This window comes from Bufo gargarizans, chromosome 8 (genome assembly GCF_014858855.1).
Source record: "Bufo gargarizans isolate SCDJY-AF-19 chromosome 8, ASM1485885v1, whole genome shotgun sequence".
Lineage (NCBI taxonomy): Eukaryota > Metazoa > Chordata > Amphibia > Anura > Bufonidae > Bufo > Bufo gargarizans.
The window spans coordinates 199,696,271-199,724,182 of record NC_058087.1 but is presented as its reverse complement, the minus strand read 5'-3'; the positions used below and the strand labels follow the sequence as shown (position 1 = coordinate 199,724,182).

The 27,912-nt window shown below is 47.0% G+C and overlaps 1 protein-coding gene across 1 annotated transcript in view; it reads right to left on the bottom strand.

The window, feature by feature from the left end:
* Nucleotides 1-6,375: 6,375 nt before the first annotated feature.
* LOC122944421 overlaps nucleotides 6,376-27,912 on the bottom strand; it is a 59,795-nt gene continuing 38,258 nt past the window's right edge. The window contains exons 4-7 of the mRNA XM_044302656.1: nucleotides 27,840-27,865; nucleotides 23,779-24,052; nucleotides 14,138-14,365; nucleotides 6,376-7,323 (exon numbers count right to left, since the gene is read on the bottom strand). Coding sequence (XP_044158591.1) covers nucleotides 7,250-7,323; nucleotides 14,138-14,365; nucleotides 23,779-24,052; nucleotides 27,840-27,865 — 602 coding nt within the window. The 3' untranslated portion in view covers nucleotides 6,376-7,249. The remainder of the gene's footprint in view (nucleotides 7,324-14,137; nucleotides 14,366-23,778; nucleotides 24,053-27,839; nucleotides 27,866-27,912) is intronic.

The window sequence follows — 27,912 nt, the reverse complement described above, 5'->3', positions numbered from 1 at the left end:
GAATACCTAATGGGTTAACAAAGTTTGTAAAATCAGTTTTGAGTAACTTGAGGGGTGTAGTTTCTACAATGGGGTCATTTATGGGGGTATCTACTATGTAAGCTCCACAAAGTGACTTCAGACCTGAACTGGTCCTTAAAAAGAGGGTTTTGGAAATTTTCTTAAAAATTTTAAGAATTGCTTCTAAACTTCTAAGCCTCTAACGTCCTAAAAAAATAAAATGACATTTCCAAAATGATTCCAACATAAAGTAGACATATGGGGAATGTTAAGTAATAAATATTTTATTAGGTATCACTTTCTGTTTTAGAAGCAGATAAATAGAAATTTGGAAAATTGTGAATTTTTCAAAATTTTGGGTACATTTTGGATTTTTTCATAAATAAAGGTGAAATATATTGACTCAAATATATGACTATCATGAAGTACAATGTGTCACGAGAAAACAATCTCAGAATGGCTTGGATAAGTAAAAGCATTCCTAAGCTATTACCACATAAAGTGACGCATGTCAGATTTGGAAATTTTGACCTGGACACTAGGGCATCAATGACCCTTGGTCATGAAAGGGTTAATATGCAGCTCAGATACTGCTCACAATAACACTATACCTAAAGAGATGAAACTTAATCACACTACCATTGACGATCTGATAACTACAGGCACAATCCCCACCCTGGCATCACTCTCTGTACAACTGCGCTATCCATCTTTGTCACCAGTACTTTACAATAAATTCACCTCATCTTTCACACAACTAATACAGGCAGGAAACCTACATAGGCCAGTAACAAACTTTGAAACTATTCTTACCGAGTTTAAAACCCCTAAAAAAGTTGTGTCGACTTTTAGCGGACTACTATCTTCCGTAGCACATTCTTTTATTAAAGCATGGGAAAAGGATCTCAATAAAACATTCTCAGAAGGTGATTTACTTAAACGGAGTCTGTCACCAGATTGTTCTGCCTCTTTTCGTCATATCCCCGCCCCAGCCTCTTCCTTTGCGTCCTTCTTCTCTGCAGCGAGATCCCGCGCCTGCGCTATCCATTGCTTGGCCGGGGCATGCGCACTGCGATGCCCATTGTGGGCACGGCATCGCAGTAGCTACTACGCATGCGCCGGCCAACGGCGAGAAACAGCGGCGAGGAGGCGGACCAGAGACACCCACAATGGGCATCGCAGTGCGCATGCCCCGGCCAAGCAATGGATAGCGCAGGCACGGGATCTCGCTGCAGAGAAGGAGGACGCAAAGGAAGAGCGGGGCGGGCAGAGGAAGAGGCTGGGGCGGGGATATGACGAAAAGAGGCAGAACAGCCTGGGCACCAACGAGGTGAACGCCGCCTTGGGCACTTGCGAGCCCTAATTTACATATGAATAAAAGTCAGTTTTTGCCTTGAGGGAACTTCACAAGCAAACATCAAAGGTACCATTAGAATCATAGACTGCTGTGCTAGAGCGCTATGTAAGCGGTCTATTAGGCCACAATCTGGTGACAGACTCCCTTTAAACTTTTGCTTGCACCTAAACAATAATCAAAATGTATTAGAATGCAACAGAGTGGTTACAAAACACTAACTTGGTGGCATTTAACCCCAGCACTACTGAACAAATCTGACACTAACTATAACCCTGCTGCTGGAGATGCAAAGAGCAGCCAGGCACCTATTTCCACTTATGTTGGACATGCTCGCTCATTGTCCCATACTGCACGTCGGTTCTATCCAAGATTAATTTGATTACGGGACTAAACCCACCCAGGACACCAGAGATCTGTCTATTACTCCTATTTCCAGAGAAGATACCAAATTGTTCACTAAGGCTAACAAGCCACCTATTAGCAGCCGCTAGAATACTGATCCCAACACGCTGGAAATCAGATTCTCCACCAACACTCAGCCACTGGATAGAGAAAGTAGATTCACTGTATCACTTAGAAGAATTAGCTAGCTGGGAGACTAGAACACATGCTATGTTCCAGACTATCTGGTCCTCCTGGAAGAAATACAGGAACTTCTCCACTTGAGAACCTTCAGGATGCTCGCCTGTGGGTATCTCTCCCTATCTCTTCTACACATCCTTAGTCTCTCACACATATATCATATAGCTCATAATATCTCTCCTCTGCGTCAGACAGAATAATAGATCATTGCAAGGAAGACAATACCCAAGTGGGTTCTTCCATAACTCCCCTCCCTTTCTCTTTCCCTGCTCCCCCCCCCCCCCCCCCTTCCCCAATCATTACTTTTGCATTGATATTTTATTTTCAGGGATGATTTACTGTCTTACTTCATGAGATGTACCTGCTGCTCATCCCCGAACTGCAAGCAGAGTGTCATGATGCTACTTCAAATTGTTCCAGCAATGTATGCGATCAGATGACTTCTAGACTTTGCGATATGGCATTGTTTGATATCTCTCTTAATTTCCTCTGTACCTATTGATTTGTAGTCATATGCACTGTAAGAATGCCTGTATTGCTTATATTCTTTTATACAATAATAATAAAAAGAATTTTAAAAAGAAAAAAATATATATTTGAAATTGACCTACCGGTATTTACGTATTTTCAGTTTCCACACATTTGGAATTTCACTATTTTTTTGCCTTGTTAAATATAATTAAACCAGCATATATATGTAATTACTACAAGACACAAGGTATAGCAGCAGTCTACCTGTGTGTATTAACGAGAAATTCTGTGTCAAGCCTCAGTCGTCCACTTATGCATTTTCAGTTTCCACACAGTTGGAATTTACATTTTTTTGGCATTGTTAAATTTTAATTAAACCAGCATATTTATATGTGATTACTACAAGACAAGGTGTAGCAGCAATCTACCTGTGGTATTAATGCGAAATTGAGCATCAGGCTTCAGCAATCTATCCGGCCAGAGGTAGTGGTAGTAGTAGTAGCAGGCTGCAGTTGTCCCTGCTGGCTTCAGAAAGGCACAACATTTGCACTGCCCTAAGGAGGAAGTGCTGAAAGGAGGCTGCAGACCCCAGGTTGGTGGTTGTAGTAGTGGCGCCCATAGCTGCGGTGTTGACATTGGGGGCAGTGACAGTGGCAGTAAGTGCAAATGCAGAGCAGGGGAGGGGGCCAAAGAACCCACCATGAAAAACCACAGTCTGATAGAAGCAAAAGGGAGGGTGAGGACTCTGATGACGATTGTGTGCTGGACAGGACCTAAGAGCTGAACCGGGGTGCTGAGGAGGAGGAGGCAACATCAGAAGAGAAGGGCGATAGCAGTGGCAATAAAGAGCAGAGGACACATAGCTCCCAAAGAACAGTCAGGGCCATGTTTGTTTCAGAATCTGGTGATGCCAATGACGCAGTGGGTGAGTTGGCCCAAAATGTGCCAGAGCTAAACCTAGCTTGGCTACCTCTACAAGTGTGTGAGTATCTTCTATCTGGCAGTTTTTCTCCACGCTGCCTTGTGAAAGCGGTTATGGCAGGCAAACACAAACGTAGGCACCATAGCTCTATTAAACCACATGAAGTGGCATCACCCCATCCAGTGGGCAAACAGAGGTGGCAGCCAGCCACCTTGGCAGGAGTTCCCTCTTTCTCCTGGTCCAGCTCGCGGCAGCCAGGCCGCATCCACAAGTAGTGCGGTGTCTTTCACATCGTCATCATCCCTTTCCACTTCTCCCGCTCAGACTCCTCCTCTGCCTGCTTTGCTCCATTGTTAGCTGTTAATAACAAAATGTGTGGTCAGGAAACAACTCTACGCGCCCAGAAATTCGACGGTGCATAAGCTTAATTCCCACCTGTCCAAGTTTCTGGCAGTACAGTCACCACCGTACGAGTTAGTTGAGTCTGCTGCCTTTAGGGAGTTAATGGCGTGCACTCAGCCTTTTTGAAAGATTCATAGCCACCATTATTTCTCCCAAACAGCCATCATTGCCTTGTACTCTCATGTGGCTGACAACGTAGGCCGCTCCCTGCGATTCTCATTATGTGGCAAGGTTCACACCATGGTGGACACCTGTCACATCTGTGACAGGTCCTAGAAGGTCTGAAAGATTATCTACGCATTAGTGATCTGACAGCCTCTTTTGGTTTCACTTTTCACTGTTCAGGTGTGGATCATGTGACCTTTACCTCTCCCTATTTAGTCTAACTTTTCCCATCACTCCTTGCTTGGGATAGCTTCATTTGGTCTTGGAAGAGCTGGAGTGTGGTTCGTGTTGAAGTCCTGTTTATCCTTCATCCTCTGAAGTTAAGTGTTCCGCTATTCGTGTTCCCCCCCCCCCCCCCGGTTGTTTACTAGGCCTCAGCAAGACGATTGTTCCTTTACCAGGGAAGGAACAGGTGGTCTCTGCCCTGTCAATATCTTTAGGGCATCTAAGGGTCACCAGGGTTTTCTAGGTTCCCGTGTGTGGGTATCTCTACCATCAAAAGGTGCCTTTACGGATAGGAGTTAGGGCCAGGAGCAGGGTTTTATAGGTGGTGACCCTTTTCCTTCCCTAGCGGTGAGGCGTAGTGTCTTTCCCCTTCCTTCTTGATTGTCTTTTGGTGTTTTCCCCTACATCATCCGTTACAACACCTAAAGCAGCTGTTACAGGCAGGGACAGTAAATGTCTTTCACGGCCCACAATGTTTTTTCCAGCAGTGTGAGTAACTAGGCCAGGTCCTTTTAAACCCCCCACAATTGTGTTGGCCTGGCTCCCACACCAGACACTTATCTGACTCTTCCTCCTCCTTCTCATCAGACATTCCAGCTGGGTAACAGCAGCCGGGTCCAGGGTCGAAATTTTGACTTTTTTTTTTTAGGTGGCGGGGGTGGTTAAATTTCATGAGGCGGCACATGTATGTGATTGATGTATTAATACAGAAAATTTCTCCCAGTCCAGGCAGGCTAGATGTGATCAGTAGACCTCTTCTTGCTGCCAGTGCCCCATCTTGCCACTCTTGCTGTCTGTCTGTCTGCCTGCCTACCATCATGTTCCATACGGCTGCTGGTGCGACCTGCATCATGCCACTAATGCCACTGACCAACCATCATGTTCCCTAAAGACTAACTTAGTAGTAATTAGAATTTGGTGTTAAAGGGGGTTATATATCTGTAACCAAAATTATTTTGTATCGCTATGACTAAGAACGCTTGTAGCATTTGGAACGCATAAGCGTATTTTATGGGGTTGGTGTCATTTGTGTCAATATTGAATAAAAAGGATACAGCGGCTCATCCCCTCTCTATATGGAAAAGGTGCTCACCCCCAGGTCCCACCCTCAGGACCGGATAAGAAAATGCGTGAAAACAACAGGTGTGGGGGGGGGCACACTCCAAGAGGAAACACGAAGCGGTATAGTGATAATACACTTTAATATGCTAAACTTTTAAGAACATACCCCTAAAACATACATGAAATATATATGGTTCATATACAGATAAAGGTGCAAACCGATATGATCCACACTCTCTATGTCTCTATGGCACACACCAATAAATCGCAATGGAACTGCGTGATGGCTAATAGTCCCAATCCTGTGACGCTGTCCAGAATCAATTATATCCAGCAAGTATTATAATACTGAGAAGTTATCAGCCAATAGCCCACTTCGCTATTCAGTACAATGGTGCACTATCGGGGCCCAATAAACTGTCCAGTGCGCTTGTGGTGTAACGCCCGCAATTGTGCTCAATCTCGCTTGCTTCCACAAACAATACTAATAGTAATAACGCTCAAAACCGAGCCCGGTCTTACCTGTCTTCACTCACCCGCATATTAAAGTGTATTATCACTATACCGCTTTGTGTTTCCTCTTGGAGTGTGCCCCCCCACACCTGTTGTTTTCACGCATTTGTGTCAATATGTCTTTCAATATTTTGGATGGAAATAAGGAGAAGGTTTGTTGGATCTATTTTCAAACTTAAATTTGACATAATCTGGAGAAGATTTATGAAACTGCCTACAATAAAAAGTATTTGATGCCAATAGCAACCAATGAGATCAAAGGTTTCATCTTTAAAACGCACTGTAAGAAATAAAAACTGCAACGTGACAGAGGTCGTATTAGACACTTTCATAGCTCCCGAAAGGATTATCATAGCTAATCCATAACCTGATGTATAAAAGGATCAAATACTGGCCTATTGTCTGTGCCCATTGCGGTACCCTCTGAGATTAGGTAGGTAGATGAGAGGGCAACTACTGTAAAAATATTCTGTAAATCTTGCAGGTTAAAAAAAGGGGTGATCTTACCCCAGTGGGCACCTGATACTGTCTGGGTTATATTTTCTCTTTTTTTATTTATTTATTCCGTGATAAAAATAAAATAGGCTTTATTATTTCATCAGTATAAAATCCATGCAGTCATGCATTTCAGTTATCGCACGGACCCTTACTCATGACATAATGGTAACAGATATAATTTTTTTGTTGGTGTAGATATATGTTTATTGCGTTTTTCATTTATTTGTATATTCATTAATACATCTTTATCTATTGCACTTTACCATTTAGCTTTGGCTTAGTGCACATGCAGTTATCCATTTTTTTTATTTTTTTTATTAGAAAGAAAAACCAAACACTCATTTTCCATACAAATTAATCAACTACATTATTCATTTTCTTCTTTTTATTCTTTAATCCCTGCCCCCTAGTACACCCCCAACCCTCCCTCCCCTTGCAATGCGTCGTCTCCTATCCCCTCCGTCAACAAGGACGGAGAAGGGATAATGATGGGGTGAAGGCAGGGAAACGTAAAACTTCCAAATCCCCCATACCTTATTCCATTTCGGCTCAATATTTCTTTGTTTATGTAGGATACTTTCATATCTCTTAATCTTATTGACCAAATTTAGCCCAGTATACACACTAGGAATGTTTCGTGAGAATCAAACTCGTGCGATTAAAAGTCTCACCAAAAACATTATTTTAATCAAGAAAAACCTTTTATACTTATGGCAATCAAATCACCCAGTATCCAACATTCTACCGTGTACGGGATCACTACTTTCAGTTTTTGGGTAATACGTTTAGCAATTGCCCCCAATATTCTGTTAATAGTCTACAGGACCAAAACATATGTAAATAATCATCCCCAGGTGAATCACACCGTGGCCAATTAGAGGTATTTCTCAAACCATGTTTATTAAGCTGAACTGGCGGGACATATACTCTATGTAATATATTAAATTGCACCAAGACGTGATTAAAATTGTGAGACACTAATCTTAAATTAAGCATCATATTTCCCCAATTGTCAAATTGGTTCATTAAAAATTCATATTTTCTCAGCTTTTTTATTTGTTTTGCTCTTTTCTTCCAGATTTTTCTCTTGCTCCCAGTAAACGCATCAATCCTTTTGCCTTTTCACCTAATTTAAACGATAAAAGATTTACATTGTGTTTATTAACATTCATATATTTGTAATACACAAGTAGTTTATTGCTACAATGTGAGTGATTGTCTGCACTGGGTAATTATCGGGATTTTCATCAGTTCTGTTGATTATAATGATGATTGATGGGTGTGACTGCAGGAAGAGATCAGGAACACGCGAGCAGGCTATGGACAAGAGCCTAATGCTGACATTTGTGGAGAGGTCAACCAGTGCTCAGCATCACAAAATGAGAGATTCCCTTACGTCCTAACCAGTGGCACAGATGGGGTATTCTGCCCCTGTGGACTGGTTAGGACAGGTGGAAGTTTTAATGAACAATAAAAAAACACTGGCATGCACACGCCCTCCCTGCCCCCAATAAAGAGGGGCGTAGCCCTCATGCTATTGTGTTTTTTTCTGTCCTGCGGACAGGACGGGACGGGTGGTGCACTCCTCCATCCTTGTGGTGGAGAGAGTTCTATTCCCTTTTTCTTATTATGGTTCCTTTGGAACGGTGCCGCTCCTCCCATAGCTTTGTGGTATCCAGCCGGTCTGTCTGGCACAGCCCTGGGCTGGGACTTACCTCTGTCGTGAGGTGGAGTGGGGAGCGGCGGTAGCGGCGTCCCGCATGTTCGGCTGGGCGCCGCCATCTTGCGGAAGTGACGTCAAGTGACGTCACTTCCGGTTTTCGCTCCGGCCGTTTGATAACGTCGGCCGGAGGTGTATTTTAGAGAACTAGAGCCGTGGGGGCCTTTAAAGTGGTTCAGGGTCCTTTTCTGGGTCCCTAATGCAGAGGTTTTCCTTGTTTTTCAAATGAGATAAACTCAGAGGTTTACCCCGCCCCCTTTGGGGGCGGGGCTTTCGTTTTGGCGCCAACAAACCCTATTTAAACTTGGTGAAGCTCCAGGTTCAGTCTCCTGGAGCGCAGCTTGCTGTCAACCTTGAGTGTGGTTTGGTGCTAGAGAGTTTTGCTACCTCTGTGCTGAAAATCATTTGTTTTCTTATTATAAGAGCTTGCTAGGATCTTCTGGGTAAAGATCCTGAAGCTTGCGATTAAGCTCTGTTTTCTTGAATTTTTCTAAATTCATGTTTCTTTTGATTTTCAGCCATGTCGTCTACCGGTGACGGAGAGCGAGAGCCCGGCAGGAAATCCGCGGGCAAGAGGCGCCACTTGCAGTGCCATGACTGCCAGATTGTCCTGGAGGACTCTTATGATTTCTCCCGCTGCCCACCCTGTAGGGCCAAGTCACTCCCCCAGTTGGAGCCATCTGTCCACGACGTGGTCGATTGGGTGAAGGGGTACATGGAGTCCAACATGACCCAGGTCAACGTCTCCATACAGGAACTGAAGAGTGCCCTGGTCGCCAAGCGTCATCGTCCCTCCTCCCCCCATCGTGCGATGGAGGTCTCGGGGGGTCAGGAGGCGAGGGAAGGTTCCGCCTCCTCCTCGGACGAGGAGGATGGATTCTCCTATTTTTTCCCGCTGGAGAAGGCCCAGCGGCTACTAAAATCCGTCCGGTCGGGGGACCAGGACGTTGACCCAGGGGAAGCCTCATCCTCTGCCTCTAGGGGGCCTAGGGCCTTTAAAGCGGATGATTCTCTCCTATCTCTGATGAAAACAGAGTGGAGAAAGCCAGAGAAGGGTCCAGTGTTGACCAAAAGGTTCAAGGCCGTGTTTCCGGTCAAAGAGGATCAGGTATCTTCCTGGGGGCCTGTCCCGAAGGTGGACATGGCGATCGCGAAATTATCCAGAAGGACCCTGATCCCTTCAGACGACGGGTCAAGTTTGTTGGACCCAATGGACCGGAAGGCGGACTGCGCCCTTAGGCGCTCCTATTCCTCGGCCTCGGCCTCCGCCTCAGTCGCGATTGCGTCGTCCGAAGTGGCGAATTTTCTAAAAACAAGGTTCTCCCAAATTGAGTCTGACCTGGACCATGGGGTCTCTAGGGACGACATTCTGGCCTCATGCAAGACGGCCAGCCTTGCCATTGATTACTTGTGTGACGCAGCTCCACAACAACTGAAGCTGGCATCCAAGTCTATGGCCCTTTCAACCGCGGGCAGGCGTCCGCTTTGGTTGAAACCCTGGAAGGCCGATACGACCTCAAAGCACAATCTTTGTGCCATGGCGTATGAACCCGGCAAACTTTTTGGTGCAGAGCTGGACCAGATAATGGAGGGGCTGTCAGACAAGAAGGGCAAGTCCCTTCCCCAGCAGTCCTTTCGTGGTCGGGGAAGGGGGTATGGTTCCAGAGCGGAACCGCAACCCAGACCCCAGAGGAATTGGGGTTCCCGTAGAGGAGGGAAATCCTCTCGGGGTTCTAGACCCCCCAAGAAGTCCTCGGCGCTCTGATTGCGGGCCTCCTCGAGGCTCTTGGTATTTAGCCGGTCTGACTGGAAATCTCGGGCTTCCTTCTCCCCACATTCCCGTAGGCGGTCGCCTACAACACTTTCTACCTTGTTGGCAGGATCATATCCAGGACAGTTGGGTCCTGCGTGTAATTTCTCAGGGCTACCTTGTAGACTTGAGCAGTCGGCCTCTGGACAAATTTGTCCAGACAAGGCTTCTTCCCAGCAACAAGCAGAAGATTCTAGAAAGTTACGTACTAGAATACTTCCAGAAGGGGGCCTTAGAAGAGGTTCCTCTCCAAGAGAGGGGAACAGGTATCTACTCCCCAGTTTTCCTGGTACCCAAGAGTACCGGAGGGTGGAGAATGATTATAGATCTGAGGTTCTTCAACCGTTTCATAAGACAAAAGAAGTTTCGTATGGAAACTATCCAGTCAGTGACCAATCTTCTTATGCCGGGAGATTTCTTGGCAACCTTGGACCTCAAGGATGCTTATCTCCATATTCCCATCCATCCTGGGTCCAGAAGATTCTTAAGGATCGCGGTAAACATCGGGGGGTCCTAAAGCATTTTCAGTTTGTGGCCCTCCCGTTTGGGATTTCTTCAGCCCCACACACTTTCACCAAAGTGGTGGTCTCTGTGGTGGCCGCACTAAGACTTCAAGGCTTGAGCATAGTTCCATACCTGGACGACTGGCTCCTCAGAGCTCCTTCCCAAGCGATCCTGTCCCAACACATCCAACAGGCTGTTACATTCCTACATCAGTTAGGATGGATAATCAATTGGGACAAATCCCAACTTCAACCAGCCACCTCGGTAAGGTTCCTGGGGTTCATGGTGGATTCAGTCAGGATGACAATTCATCTCACTCCCGAAAGAAAGCAATCCGTGCAACAGACAGCCCATTCCCTCTCTGTACCAAAACAGGTAACGATTCGAACGTGGATGAGGATGTTGGGACTAATGTCTTCAACCGCAGAGGCGGTACCTTGGGCATTATGGCATCTACGTCCGCTCCAGTCGGAAGTATTAGCCAAGTGCAATCACAGTCCAGTGGGACTCAATTCCGTGCTCTCCCTGCCTTACAAAGTCCGATCCTCTCTGAGGTGGTGGTCCCACCTCACGGAAAGTCCCTGATCCAGCCCTCTTGGATCATACTTACTTCAGACGCATCCCTAGTAGGCTGGGGTGCACATCTTCAGGACAAGACAGTCCAGGGAACTTGGACACCTCAGGAGAGGTTATTGTCATCGAATCTCCTGGAGATCAGAGCAATCAGGCTAGCTCTTCTTCATTTTGCTCCCATCATTCGAGGGAAGGCAGTGAAGGTACAGTCAGACAGCATGACCGCTGTGTTGTATATCAACAAGCAGGGAGGCACGAGGTCACAAAGTCTCCTGAGAGAGATAGGGGTGATTTTGGATTGGGCAGAACTGAACCTCACCCACTTATCAGCCGTTCACATTCGCGGAGTTCACAATGTGATTGCGGATCGCCTGAGCCGAGGTCTTCCAACCGGAGAATGGTCACTTCATCCAGAGGTCTTCAAGGAGATAACGCTCAGGTGGGGCATGCCAGAGATCGATCTCATGGCAACGAGGTTCAACACCAAGGTGGAGAGGTATTGCTCCCTTTACAGGGAGGACAACCCAGTGGCAATAGATGCACTGTCAATCCCATGGAGGTTCAGGCTGGCCTACATCTTCCCTCCAATTTCCTTGATACCAAGGGTCTTGATGAAAATCAGGCAGGACCAAGCGTCAGTTATCGCCATTATCCCATACTGGCCGAAAAGAGCTTGGTTTACCCAACTCTTACAGATAAGTCGGGGTCAATTTCTGAGGCTTCCCCCAGAGAGAGCACTGGTGTCGGGGGGCACCCAGGTCTCCTCAAACCTTCAAATGTTAAACCTGACGGCCTGGAGGTTGATCAGCCCCTTCCAAGGATAGAAGGGCTATCGGGGTCTGTCTTGAGAACCCTGGAGCACTCCAGATCAGAAGCTACCAACAAGGCCTACTCCAGAATCTGGAAGATTTTTTCGTCCTGGTGTTCTAGGCATCAGCAAACATCCGCTGAAGCTTCCATCCCGATGATCCTACAGTTTCTACAGGACGGTTTGGACAAGGGGCTATCACCAGCTACCCTTAAAGTGCAGATTTCAGCAATCTCTGCTTGTCTCAACAGAGCTGTTTCTCAAGACCCCCTTATCAAGAGATTCCTGAAGGGAGCCTCAAGATTAAAGCCTACAGTAATCAGACCCATCCCTGTTTGGGATTTATCGGTCGTGCTCAGGGGGTTATCATCTCCCCCCCTTTGAGCCCCTAGAGGAGGCGGGATTCAGGTTCCTGACCTGGAAGATCACCTTCTTGTTGGTGGTTACCTCTGCAAAGCGAGTTGGGGAACTCCAGGCTTTTTCTGCCTTTGAGCCTTATACAAAGTTCCTGCAGGATCGGGTACTCCTCAAATTTTTACCTACCTTCATCCCAAAGGTTCCCTCCTTTGACAATATTAACCAGGTGATCTCCCTACCAACATTGGCTCCATCCCCCTCCTCTGAGGAAAGAGGGCTCCATACCCTCGACATTGCGAGATGTCTTAGGATTTACCTGGAATGCTCCAAGGTATTTAGGAAGGATGAAAACCTCCTTATCCTTTTTTCCGGTACCCATAAGGGGAGGAAAGCCTCTAAGCCCTCCATCAGTCACTGGATTAAAGAGGCAATTCGGGAGTCTTATATGTCTCAGGGCTCGGAGCCCCCTGAATTTGTAAGGGCCCACTCTACTCGAGCAGTGGCCGCTTCTTTTGCAGAGAGAAGCTCGATCCCATTGGATGTGATCTGTAAGTCAGCTTCTTGGAGTTCTCACTCCACTTTTATCTCACACTATAGAGTGGATACTAGAATACATAGTTATTCCTCATTTGGCCGGACAGTGTTATCTTCCGCCAGGCATGAGGACCCTCCCATGGGGGTTTCTACTTGCTAAATCCCCATCTGTGCCACTGGTTAGGATGTAAGGGAATCGTTAATTTCTAACGATAATTTGTTTTCCCTTAGTCCTAACAGTGGCACACAAATCCCCCCTCCTTGTTTATTGTTATTTTTTTGGTCTACTTGTTACTACACAATAGCATGAGGGCTACGCCCCTCTTTATTGGGGGCAGGGAGGGCGTGTGCATGCCAGTGTTTTTTTATTGTTCATTAAAACTTCCACCTGTCCTAACCAGTCCACAGGGGCAGAATACCCCATCTGTGCCACTGTTAGGACTAAGGGAAAACAAATTATCGTTACAAATTAACGAAAGGTGTTGGAAAGTGAAGGGAGACACCAGGAGAAAGGATAAGATATTAGGGGAATATGTGACCCGACCGATCTCTGCAGAAAGGAAAGGAAACTGCGTCTCCTCAGGAGGATTTACAGCATAATGGGACTTTTCTTCCGTGCAGTTTACACCATATCTGCTTTGTGACACATTTATTAACCATTTGTGCCATGCAGTTTGCAAAAGTGTATAAAATAGTAATAAACCGTCACACAAACAGTGCCCTGGTGCATTGCTGGGTCCTCACTTTAGCTATTGTGAAGCTTAAAGGGTTTGGCCACTTTGTGGTTGCTGTTGACCGATGTGTCTGTGAGATGACTGCACAGCACTCACTAATATAAACTGTGTTGAAATTCAGCGCCAGTTTGTGGTGTTTTTTGTTGCCCACACAGAGATGTTGTGAATGAAATGGCTGATGATGGAGGGTGATGTGACCAGGCTGATCACCGCCATGTGACATCTCCTCCCCTCAGATACACGGTGCCTGCACTCCATCTGAATGAAGAAGCCTGAGTGATGTGTCTGGTCACATGACCCCCCATCTGCGGCCATCTTATGGACTGCGCCCCCTGTGGACAGCACAGAAGATTTCCCTAACAACATTACGTATGAAATATAGCAAACTGCACCCAATAATAACTCCGGCCATATAAGTAAGGGCCATCCAGTCATCTTACAAGCACAGTGGTCACAAGTCGCCAACCCCTTTAATGATCGGGATATGTGTGGTGACAGATTAAAGGGGTTTTCTGAGTTTGCATGGATAAAGTGAATTTGGGTCCTGCAGCCGGCGTGTACAGTATACGCACCACAGAGCGGGCTGCAGAAGGCCGGTCACTGGCTGCCTGACCACTCGTCTCCGGCCCCGCTCTCTCCTAAACGACCACCTCAACTGATTTATGACTAAACTGAAGAAACACTAACAAACTGTCATTGTCTAATCTTATGGAGGTTCCTGCCTTCCTCCAGATCAGCATTCCAGGATAAGGGGCTGAACTGGACGGACGGCGTCTGGTTTCAGTCTTAAAAATAATGTCACTGTCACAGGAATGACTCTGCCGTCCTGTGTAACCCCACAGGTATGACCACGGCGTGCGCTCCATACATGGTGAGCTCTAGAACAGATGATGATATTACCAGATTTCATCTTTCTTATCACTTCTGTCAGGTTCTGCAGTTTCTTCTCCGCTTGTTCTTTGGTCACCATGAGATATCTCTGATAGTTTGATTTCTTCTCCTCGAGACTGATCAGGAATAGACCTGCGGCCATTGTCCCAATACTCGGCTGACGACTTAGAATCCTGCGTTTCTCTTCATCACTGCTGTCCTCCAGATCATCTATGACCACAATGACGTTACTCTTCCCTGTGCAGAGAACATTACAGAGAACCGGTCACCACCATCACACTGGACATATCAATAACCACACATCTCATCCCACCGGTCACCACCATCACATTGGACATATCAATAACCACACATCTCACCCCACCGGTCACCACCATCACACTGGACATATCAATAACCATACATCTCATCCCACCGGTCACCACCATCACACTGGACATATCAATAACCATACATCTCACCCCACCGGTCACCACCATCACACTGGACATATCAATAACCACACATCTCACCCCACCGGTCACCACCATCACACTGGACATATCAATAACCATACATCTCACCCCACCGGTCAACACCATCACACTGGACATATCAATAACCACACATCTCACCCCACCAATCACCACCATCACACTGGACATATCAATAACCACACATCTCACCCCACTGGTCACCACCATCACACTGGACATATCAATAACAATACATCTCACCCCACCGGTCAACACCATCACACTGGACATATTACTAACCACATATCTCACCCCACCGGTCACCACCATCTCACTGGACATATCAATAACCACACATCTCACCCCACCGGTCACCACCATCACACTGGACATATCAATAACCACACATCTCACCCCACTGGTCACCACCATCACACTGGACATATCAATAACAATACATCTCACCCCACCGGTCAACACCATCACACTGGACATATCAATAACCACACATCTCACCCCACTGGTCACCACCATCACACTGGACATATCAATAACCACACATCTCACCCCACCGGTCACCACCATCACACTGGACATATCAATAACCACACATCTCACCCCACCGGTCAACACCATCACACTGGACATATTACTAACCATACATCTCACCCCACCGGTCACCACCATCACACTGGACATATCAATAACCACACATCTCACCCCACCGGTCACCACCATCACACTGGACATATCAATAACCACACATCTCACCCCACCGGTCAACACCATCACACTGGACATATTACTAACCACATATCTCACCCCACCGGTCACCACCATCACACTGGACATATCAATAACCACACATCTCACCCCACCGGTCACCACCATCACATTGGACATATTAATAACCATACATCTCACCCCACCGGTCACCACCATCACACTGGACAAATCAATAACCACACATCTCACCCCACCGGTCACCACCATCACACTGGACATATCAATAACCACACATCTCATCCCACCGGTCACCACCATCACATTGGACATATTACTAACCACACATCTCACCACACTGGTCACCACCATCACACTGGACATATCAATAACCACACATCTCACCCCACCGGTCACCACCATCACACTGGACATATTACTAACCACACATCTCACCCCACCGGTCACCACCATCACACTGGACATATCAATAACCACACATCTCACCCCACCGGTCACCACCATCTCACTGGACATACTACTAACCATACATCTCACCCCACCGGTCACCACCATCACACTGGACATATCAATAACCACACATCTCACCCCACCGGTCACCACCATCACACTGGACATATCAATAACCACACATCTCACCCCACCGGTCAACACCATCACACTGGACATATTACTAACCACATATCTCACCCCACCGGTCACCGCCATCACACTGGAAATATCAATAACCACACATCTCACCCCACCGGTCACCACCATCACATTGGACATATTAATAACCATACATCTCACCCCACCGGTCACCACCATCACACTGGACATATCAATAACCACACATCTCACCTCACCGGTCACCACCATCACATTGGACATATTACTAACCACACATCTCACCACACTGGTCACCACCATCACACTGGACATATCAATAACCACACATCTCACCCCACCGGTCACCACCATCACACTGGACATATTACTAACCACACATCTCACCCCACCGGTCACCACCATCACACTGGACATATTAATAACCACACATCTCACCCCACCGGTCACCACCATCACACTGGACATATCAATAACCACACATCTCACCCCACCGGTCACCATCATCACACTGGACATATCAATAACCACACATCTCACCCCACCGGTCACCACCATCACATTGGACATATTACTAACCACACATCTCACCACACTGGTCACCACCATCACACTGGACATATCAATAACCACACATCTCACCCCACTGGTCACCACCATCACACTGGACATATCAATAACCACACATCTCACCCCACCGGTCCCCACCATCACACTGGACATATCAATAACCATACATCTCATCCCTCCGGTCACCACCATCACATTGGACATATTACTAACCACACATCTCACCACACTGGTCACCACCATCACACTGGACATATCAATAACCACACATCTCACCTCACCGGTCACCACCATCACACTGGACATATTACTAACCACACATCTCACCACACTGGTCACCACCATCACACTGGACATATCAATAACCACACATCTCACCCCACCGGTCACCACCATCACACTGGACATATTACTAACCACACATCTCACCCCACCGGTCACCACCATCACACTGGACATATCAATAACCACACATCTCACCCCACCGGTCACCACCATCACATTGGACATATTACTAACCACACATCTCACCACACTGGTCACCACCATCACACTGGACATATCAATAACCACACATCTCACCCCACCGGTCACCACCATCACACTGGACATATTACTAACCACACATCTCACCCCACCGGTCACCACCATCACACTGGACATATCAATAACCACACATCTCATCCCACCGGTCACCACCATCACACTGGACATATCAATAACCACACATCTCACCCCACTGGTCACCACCATCACACTGGACATATCAATAACCACACATCTCACCCCACCGGTCACCACCATCACACTGGACATATTAATAACCACACATCTCACCCCACCGGTCCCCACCATCACACTGGACATATTAATAACCATACATCTCACCCCACCGGTCCCCACCATCACACTGGACATATTACTAACCACACATCTCACCCCACCGGTCACCACCATCACACTGGACATCTCAATAACCACACATCTCATCCCACCGGTCACCACCATCACACTGGACATATCAATAACCACACATCTCACCCCACTGGTCACCACCATCACACTGGACATATCAATAACCATACATCTCACCTCACCGGTCACCACCATCACACTGGACATATTACTAACCACACATCTCACCCCACCGGTCACCACCATCACACTGGACATATTACTAACCATACATAACACCCCACTGGTCACCACCATCACACTGGACATATCAATAACCATACATCTCACCCCACCGGTCACCACCATCACACTGGACATATTAATAACCACACATCTCACCCCACTGGTCACCACCATCACACTGGACATATCAATAACCACACATCTCACCCCACCGGTCACCACCATCACATTGGACATATTACTAACCACACATCTCTCCACACTGGTCACCACCATCACACTGGACATATCAATAACCACACATCTCACCTCACCGGTCACCACCATCACACTGGACATATTACTAACCATACATCTCACCCCACTGGTCACCACCATCACACTGGACATATTACTAACCACACATCTCACCCCACCGGTCACCACCATCACACTGGACATATCAATAACCACACATCTCACCCCACCGGTCACCACCATCACACTGGACATATCAATAACCACACATCTCACCCCACCGGTCACCACCATCACACTGGACATATCAATAACCATACATCTCACCCCACCGGTCACCACCATCACACTGGACATATCAATAACCACACATCTGTCACAACCAGACAGCTGAGAAGCTCTGACAGAAGCCTTTCAGAACCTCCTCCTTGAGTTTCTGTGTTGTGGTATTCAGCTCCTCCTCTCGTTAGTCTCTCTCAGCTGTCATGTGTTGGACTAATTGCTTCCCTTTAAATTCTTCCCCAGAAGGCTTTTCTGGGCGGCTTATATTTCTTCCTGGAGTATGTGTGCATGCCCATCTGGTTCTCCTCTCCTCTACAAAGTTAAGTGTTATACTGTTATCTGTTATTTTCTGTTTGCTGGATCCCAGGTGACCCTGACTCCCTCCGTGTCTGGTGTAGGGAGCCGGTGGTCGTGTCCCCTCACTATTGTAGGGTGCTCAGGGGTTATATGGTCAAGGTACGTGGATATGCATACCTCCACCATTCGGATCTATGCATAGGCTGAGCAGCCAGGGAAAGTGCCAGGCCTTCTACAGGGGTCTCCCTTTTGTTCCTTAGCTTTTGGATCCAGCGAGTCATTTATGCATGTTGTTTTGCCTTGTTACCTGTACACATTCCGTGACATTATAAGCCGCCATAACCGTCTCAAGCATGGATCCGGTTTCACTTTTGGCTGAACGCTTCCAGGGTCTTTCATTGGAGGTAGCTGACCTCCGTAAGACTTTTTCTCAGCTTCAAGTGACCGGTTCAGCTTGTGTTCATGGAGCTTGTTCTGAGCCTAAGATCTCGCTCCCGGATACGTTCTCCGGGGGTAGTGAGAATTTTGTGCGTTTTAGAGAGGCTTGCAAACTCCATTTTCGCCTTCTTCCCCTTTCCTCTGGAGATGAGGAACGGAGGGTGGGGATCATTATATCGCTGCTCAGAGGTAACGCTCAGTCCTGGGCCTTTTCGCTGCCGGAGGGGGCACGGCCTCTCCGTTCAGTGGATGAATTCTTTTTAGCCCTGGGTCAGATATATGATGATCCGGATCGTATTGCTCTGGCGGAGTCTAGACTACGTCTCTTATGCCAGGGTAAACAATCCGCAGAAATATACTGCTCAGAATTTCGGAGATGGGCAGCTGATACTGGTTGGAATGATGCTGCACTCCGAAGTCAATTTTGCCATGGTCTTTCAGAGGGATTGAAAGATGCATTTGCCTTTCATGAAAGGCCTATTTCTTTGGACTCTGCTATGTCTCAGGCCGTTCGTATTGACAGGCGTCTTAGAGAGAGAGGAGAGATCTCTCCTTCCTGTCATACTCGGTCCCAGGACTGTGCAGCGGTCCCATTCTGTGCGCAGGGGTCTCAGTCGCTGTCAGCCCCTTCTGAGCAGGAGCCCATGCAGCTGGGGTTGATTGCTTCTGACAATAGAAGATTCAGGCGCATGGGACGGTTTGTTTTTGTTGTGGAGGTATTAATCATTTGGCAAATATTTGTCCCTCTAGGAGATTCAGGCAGTTCTCTGGGTATAATACAGAAACAAAGAGGGAAAAATCTTTGAAAAATGTTCCGTCTGTTACTATTGGCAGGGTTGAGGCGGAAATTGAAGGTTTTACGTTTGCTTGTAGTTCCCGTTTTGTCCTGCCGGCTAGGGTGGCGCTAGAGAGCAAGAACATTTTTTGTGAGATTTTTGTGGATAGTGGAGCAGCGGTCAATCTCATTGATAATCAATTTGCGATAACTCATGGTTTCCAGGTGTGCGCTTTGAGAAAGGATATTCCTGTTTTTGCTATCGATTCCGCTCCACTTTCTCAGAAATCATTAAAGGGCATTGTTCACAATATCCGTTTAATTGTGAGTGATGCTCATGTTGAGGATGTGTTATGTTTCGTCCTTAGCGGTTTGCCCACCCCTCTGGTGTTGGGGCTGCCCTGGCTCACTAAGCATAACCCCACCATTGATTGGCAAGCGAAGCAAATAAATGGTTGGAGTGACTTTTGCAGAGAGAATTGCCTTCAGACATCTGTTTCTGAGGTTGCTACTAAGACTATACCATATTTTCTCTCTGAATTTTCGGATGTCTTCTCTGAGAGTGGAGTTCAGGATTTGCCCCCGCACAGGGAGTACGATTGCCCTATTAATCTCATCCCAGACGCCAAGCTGCCTAAATCTCGTTTATACAATCTTTCCCAACCTGAGAGGATCGCTATGCGTGCTTATATCTCTGAGAGTCTGAGAAAGGGACACATACGACCCTCGAAGTCACCTGTTGCCGCTGGTTTTTTCTTTGTTAAGAAAAAAGATGGTTCTTTAAGACCTTGTCTGGATTTCAGGGAGCTGAACAATATCACAATTCGTGACCCTTATCCGCTTCCTCTGATCCCGGACCTATTTAACCAGGTTGTTGGGGCTAAAGTCTTTTCCAAATTAGATTTAAGAGGGGCATACAACCTGGTCAGTGTCAGAGAAGGGGACGAATGGAAGACGGCCTTCAATACCCCTGAGGGCCATTTTGAAAACTTGGTTATGCCTTTTGGTTTGATGAATGCCCCAGCCGTTTTTCAGCATTTCGTGAACAGCATTTTTTATCATTTGATGGGAAAATTTGTATTGGTGTATTTGGATGACATTTTGATTTTTTCTCCCGATTTCAAAACTCATAAGGAACATTTACGTCAGGTCTTGCTCATTCTGCGGGAGAATAAATTATATGCGAAACTGGAAAAATGTGTGTTTGCGGTTCCAGAAATTCAATTTCTGGGGTTTCTTCTCTCCGCTTCTGGTTTTCGCATGGACCCCGAGAAGGTCCGCGCTGTGCTTGAGTGGGAGCTTCCTGAGAATCAAAAGGCGCTGATGCGTTTTTTGGGCTTTGCCAATTATTACAGGAAGTTCATTTTGAATTATTCTTCTATTGTTAAACCACTCACTGATATGACCAGAAAGGGGGTAGATTTTTCTTCTTGGTCAGTAGAGGCGCGTAAGGCTTTTTCTGATATCAAGGAGAGTTTTGCTTCCGCTCCCATCTTGGTGCAACCTGATGTTTCGTTATCGTTACCCTTCATAGTTGAGGTTGATGCTTCTGAGGTGGGTGTGGGGGCGGTCTTGTCTCAGGGTTCCTCTCCTGCCAATTGGCGACCGTGTGCCTTTTTCTCAAGAAAACTCTCCTCCGCAGAGAGAAATTACGATGTGGGAGATAGGGAATTGTTGGCCATCAAGTTGGCTTTTGAGGAATGGCGCCATTGGCTAGAGGGAGCCAGACACCCTATTACCGTATTTACTGACCATAAAAATCTGGCCTACTTGGAGTCAGCCAAGCGTCTGAACCCGAGACAGGCCAGATGGTCGTTGTTCTTTTATAGGTTTAATTTTGCTGTCACGTTCCGCCCTGGAGTTAAGAATGTGAAGGCAGATGCCCTGTCACGTTGTTTTCCGGGAGGCGGGAATTTTGAAGACCCGGGTCCCATTTTGGCTGAAGGTGTGGTGGTCTCTGCTCTTTTTCCTGAATTGGAGGCAGAGGTGCAGGAAGCCCAGTCAGAGGCTCCTGATCTTTGTCCTCCTGGGAGGTTGTTTGTGCCTCTCGCTTTAAGACACAAGATTTTTAAAGAACACCACGATACGGTCCTTGCTGGGCACCCGGGGGTAAGAGCCACACTGGATCTCATCGCTCGGAGATTCTGGTGGCCTGCGCTTCGTAAGTCGGTTGAGGGTTTTGTGGCAGCCTGCGAGACTTGCGCTCGTGCCAAAGTCCCTCATTCACGGCCATCAGGTCCTCTCCTTCCCTTACCCATTCCTTCCCGTCCTTGGACACATCTGTCCATGGACTTCATAACGGACCTGCCTCGTTCCTCGGGGAAGACTGTGATTCTGGTGGTGGTGGACCGTTTTAGCAAAATGGTGCATTTCATCCCTTTTCCTGGTTTGCCCAATGCTAAGACGCTGGCGCAGGCATTTGTTGATCACATTGTCAAATTGCACGGTATTCCTTCAGACATAGTCTCTGATAGGGGCACGCAGTTTGTTTCCAGATTCTGGAAGGCTTTCTGTTCTCGCTTGGGGGTTCGGTTGTCATTCTCTTCTGCTTTCCACCCGCAGTCGAATGGCCAGACAGAGCGCGTCAATCAGAATCTGGAGACATATCTGCGTTGTTTTGTGGCGGAGAATCAAGAGGATTGGTGTTCTTTTTTGTCCCTTGCTGAGTTTGCTTTAAATAACCGTCGTCAGGAGTCCTCTGATAAGTCACCATTTTTTGGTGCATATGGGTTTCATCCACAGTTTGGGACTTTCTCGGGAGAGGGGTCTTCTGGTTTACCTGATGAGGACAGATTCTCCTCGTCTTTGTCATCTATTTGGCAAAAGATTCAAGATAATCTAAAGAGCATGAGTGAGAGATATAAGCGTGTGGCTGATAAGAGACGTGTGCTTGGTCCGGACCTGAATGTTGGTGATCTGGTGTGGTTGTCTACCAAGAATATCAAATTGAAGGTTCCCTCCTGGAAGTTGGGTCCTAGGTTTATTGGGCCTTACAAAATCCTGTCTGTCATCAATCCTGTTGCATACCGTCTTGATCTTCCTCAGACTTGGAAGATCCATAATGTTTTTCATAAGTCCTTATTGAAACCTTATGTTCAACCCATTGTACCCTCGCCTTTGCCTCCTCCTCCGATTATGGTTGATGGGAATCTTGAATTTCAGGTCTCTGGGATTGTGGATTCTCGTCTTGTCCGCGGTTCTCTTCAGTACCTTGTTCACTGGGAGGGGTATGGTCCTGAGGAGAGGATGTGGGTCCCAGTGACGGACATTAAAGCCTCTCGTCTCATCAGGGCTTTCCATAGGTCCCATCCTGAGAAGGTGGGTTCTGAGTGTCCGGAGTCCACTCGTAGAGGGAGGGGTACTGTCACAACCAGACAGCTGAGAAGCTCTGACAGAGGCCTTTCAGGACCTCCTCCTTGAGTTTCTGTGTTGTGGTATTCAGCTCCTCCTCTCGTTAGTCTCTCTCAGCTGTCATGTGTTGGACTAATTGCTTCCCTTTAAATTCTTCCCCAGAAGGCTTTTCTGGGCGGCTTATATTTCTTCCTGGAGTATGTGTGCATGCCCATCTGGTTCTCCTCTCCTCTACAAAGTTAAGTGTTATACTGTTATCTGTTATTTTCTGTTTGCTGGATTCCAGGTGACCCTGACTCCCTCCGTGTCTGGTGTAGGGAGCCGGTGGTCGTGTCCCCTCACTATTGTAGGGTGCTCAGGGGTTATATAGTCAAGGTACGTGGATATGCATACCTCCACCATTCGGATCTATGCATAGGCTGAGCAGCCAGGGAAAGTGCCAGGTCTTCTACAGGGGTCTCCCTTTTGTTCCTTAGCTTTTGGATCCAGCGAGTCATTTATGCATGTTGTTTTGCCTTGTTACCTGTACACATTCCGTGACAACATCTCACCCCACCGGTCACCACCATCACACTGGACATATCAATAACCATACATCTCACCCTCACCGGTCACCACCATCACACTGGACATCTCAATAACCACACATCTCACCCCACCGGTCACCACCATCACACTGGACATATTAATAACCACACATCTCATCATACTTAGGGCTATCATTCTCGTGCACACAATCCTCCATCTCTTACCATGTCTAGAGGAGAGAACCTTCAGCTCCTCATCATACAGGGCGCCATCCACATCGGTCACATTGATTCTCCCTCTGTTCTTGCTGTGATACAGGATCCCGAATTTGCAGAGAGACAAATCCTGATAAAACTGCTGTAAGCCATTATTACTGATGCAGCAGGGCCGGACCTCAGCAATACGACCCCTGTAAGGGTGTGACCCGAGGGCGCTCATCAGCCAGGAATACTGACTCTCTGCTTCTCTGGAGAAGATCCCGATAACAGGTTTACTATCCTGAAAGTGAAGATACACAAGGTGCAGAAGAGCATCAGAGACAGAAAACCCTGAAGAAGACCGACAGCCGGGACTGTCTCATAAACCTGGTGCTGCAGCTGCAGTCTGGAGATGATAGAGCAGGAGGAGCTGAGCAGATACTCATCACCACCTCCAGATGTATCCGGGCAATTAACCCCCTTATATCCCAGGTCATTTCACTCACCCCGATAATCAATAATAGTTTTATTTTTATTTTTATTATTTCTATCACAATAATGAATATATTATTGTTGTGTCATGAATAGCAAGGAAAGAAAAAAATTACAAATGTGAACATCATCACAGGGGAAGAAAGCTGCATAAAATCCCAATTCTATATTTGTTCGGTCGGCCAAATTATTGTTTTCATTTTTGCCTTTCCATATGACCAAAATTTTTTTTTGTTTTTACCATGAGTGAAATGTGGAAAAAGAGCAATTCATCCTTATTTTTTACCGATAGCCATCTCTTTGTTGGTTTTTCTGGTTACAGGGAGACCGACCATCTCTAAGTTATGTACAAGGTTATTTTGTTTATTTGACCATTAAAATGTTTTTTTTTTTTTTTCGGTTTTTCAATTCCCAGCGCAGGTGTTTTGTTACAGTGTTTCAGACCAGTGCCTAGAGACCAGGACATGAGTGAGATGAGTTTTTTTTACACTGATTCCAGGGCTGACAACCCCCATAAATTCCTAGAAATAATATACAATATCAGGACACAAAATGTGCAGGTGATTGTAATTATCATCGTACAGATCCCAGGAAATGTTGCTGATTGTTACATCGTAATAACTTAAAGGGGTATTCCGGTTATGTGAAGTGTAGCGGCCCAGAGGGACACTGCCACTCCTACATGCCTATTGCTAGCCTGTTTGCCACCATTGTATTGGTTTGCAGCACCAACTGTGCTACCACCATCAGCAAAGAGTCATATGCTAAAACACTGTTATGTTCATGCACTGTGCCTGGTTCACCAGCGGGTGGCAGTGTACCTGGCAGAGAGAATGGAACTTACTATACCATTCTTTTCCCCCCCTTTCGGCAGAAGTGGGCCAGTCCTGTTTCCCACCAAGGGAGGGGTTTCAGGAAGCTGTAGTGTCCAGAGAGACAAGACATGGTGCAGTGAGGGGAGCGTTCCCCCCCTGCTGCAGGAGCCCCGGGGAGCAGCTCGCAGAGCACCCGCTGCTTGCATTATCCTGTACCAAGAGATTCATTAATGGAGTAGAGGGAAAACGGGCAAAAGACGCCCTCCTCAGCAAACCATATTGAAGCCAAGGCCAGTTAGGAATGAGAGCAGCATTTAGAAGGCCTGCCGCCATATTGCATCCTGCTGGAACCAAGTAAAGGAGAATCGCACTAAACCCTTTGAAACCGATTGTATTGTAAAGTTATTCCAGTGAACACGACTGAAACGTTCCCAAGTCTGGACTTCACTTTATTCTTCAATTCAATCTCTGCAATGGAGACTGACCCCAGGAAGAGACAGCCTGGTGGGAGCACCGTGACACAAACATTGGGCCACAGTATACCACTCGCATCCTACGCACCGGGACTACTACTCCACCTGAGGGGGCGGCCCGCCGCATGAAGTGATCCCCTATGTGTTCTTGTGCCTGTGAGCCAACTGAATGTAATAGGACCAGCACCTGTCCCTCCTCTCTTCTCCTATACACAGGATAGGGGATAACTTAGAGTGGTAGGGGTCCTACCGCTGGGGCCCTCACTGATCACAAGAACGGGGACCCCTACCCCCTGGAGCCCCTTGAAATTAACAGGCTGGTTGGGCATGCGCTGAGCGGCTCCATTCATTTCTATGGGAGTGATGGAGATAGGTGAGCGCTGTACTCTGCTATCTCTGTAACCACCAAAGGAATGAATGGAGCCACTCAGTTCATTTTGGGGGGCTCCAGGGGGTACAGGGTAACGATTCTTGTGCTCGGTGGGGGTCCCAGCAGTAGGACCCCTACCAATCTAAGTTATCACCTATCCTGTGCATAAAGGATAACTTCACATAACTGGAATAGCCCTCTAAGTACCGAAGGCTTTATGCTCTTCATACTTGGGTCTATTTTGTGGAATTACTTTGACTTTACATCGCTACAAGTTTGAATTTATCCTCAAACATTTGGTCTCTGTAGTTGTCATTTTCAGCGGCTTCACTTTGGGTGCATATCACAAGGGGCGAGCGAATCCAGCTTTGTATCCAAGACCCGAAGTCGATTCGTTCCCCAACTCCGTTTTAATGCTGTATGGGGACCGGTCTCTGTACAGCAGTAAAATGTATGGGCTTCGCGGAGGCAAAATTAATTAAGTCCGAAGTCATGCGAGACTTCACTGAATAACTTCGGCCTTTGATTTTACAACCTTAAAACATTTTAAAACAGGAATACACTACCAGCTCAATTCGGACTCCAGTTTTAAAATATTTCTAAAGTCATAGAATCATTCACTGAAGTCGGCCGAAGTTATTCACTGAAGTCTCGTACGACTTCGGACTTAATTAATTTTGCCTCCGCGAAGCCCATACATTTTACTGCTGTACAGAGACCGGTCCCCATACAGCATTAAAACGGAGTTGGGGAACGAATCAACTTCGCTCACCGCTACATATAACTCATTCATTAGCATTTTTCTGGTGCCTCTGATAATTGGGAAATTTCTGATGATCGGGGGGTTTCTGTTGTTTGGGGATTCTCTGGTGATCGTGGGGGGTTGGTGATCGGGGGGTTTCTGTTGTTTGGGTATTCTCTGGTGATTGGTGGGGGGGGTTGGTGATCGGGGGGTTTCTGTTGTTTGGGGATTCTCTGGTGATCAGTGGGGGGTTGGTGATTGGGGGGTTTCTGTTGTTTGGGGATTCTCTGGTGATCAGTGGGGGGGGTTGGTGATCGGGGGGTTTCTGTTGTTTGGGTATTCTCTGGTTATCGTGGGGGGTTGGTGATCGGGGGGTTTCTGTTGTTTGGGGATTCTCTGGTGATCGTGGGGGGGGGTTGGTGATCGGGGGGTTTCTGTTGTTTGGGGATTCTCTGGTGATCGGTGGGGGGTTGGTGATCGGGGGGTTTCTGTTGTTTGGGGATTCTCTGGTGATCGGTGGGGGGTTGGTGATTGGGGGGGTTTATGGCGACCAGAGGCTCCTGACTTCACACATAGAGATGAGCGAAGTTTGAAAAAATTCAATTTGGCTTCTTCGCCGAAGTTCACAAAGAAATTTGATTTGTGACTAATTACTTCATCACAAGACGCATTCCATTGTATGAGGTGGGCACAATGACAGGGAACGCCTATCGCCCCTCCCCCATCCATGAACTCGTTCAAACATGATCGCGGCCTCTGACAGTCACATTAAGGCCTTTCAGGAGTTAATCAGGGGCTAAAAATAATACTCATCTCATCCTTTTGCTCGGAGAGAGGCCATCGCAGCCATCTTGAAGAAAAAGCACAAATTCTGTCACGTGCTGATGTGGTGACTGACATTACTGGTGAAGTCACCGCTCCCCGGCCATCGTGATAATGTGGGGACATCACACAGCAGCGTGCGCGAGATTTCAGAATCTCCACGTGCAAATGGATGAGGCCAGTATGTATTTTTTTTATTTTTTGCCACCATTTCGGTTCATTTGTTACCACGAAGCGCCAGGAAATTTGGCTTTGTGGCGAATCAGATTTCTCCTGAAAGTCGGATCAAAGTCAATTTGATTGACTTCGATCCGCTCAGCACTAATCACACATACAGATTACTTCGGCCATTAGATCCTCTGTGTTTTCCTTACCCAGAGACGATGGAAAGATGAATTATCTGTAAAGAGGGAAAGAAAGGCGATTAGTACCAGACACGACAAGCGG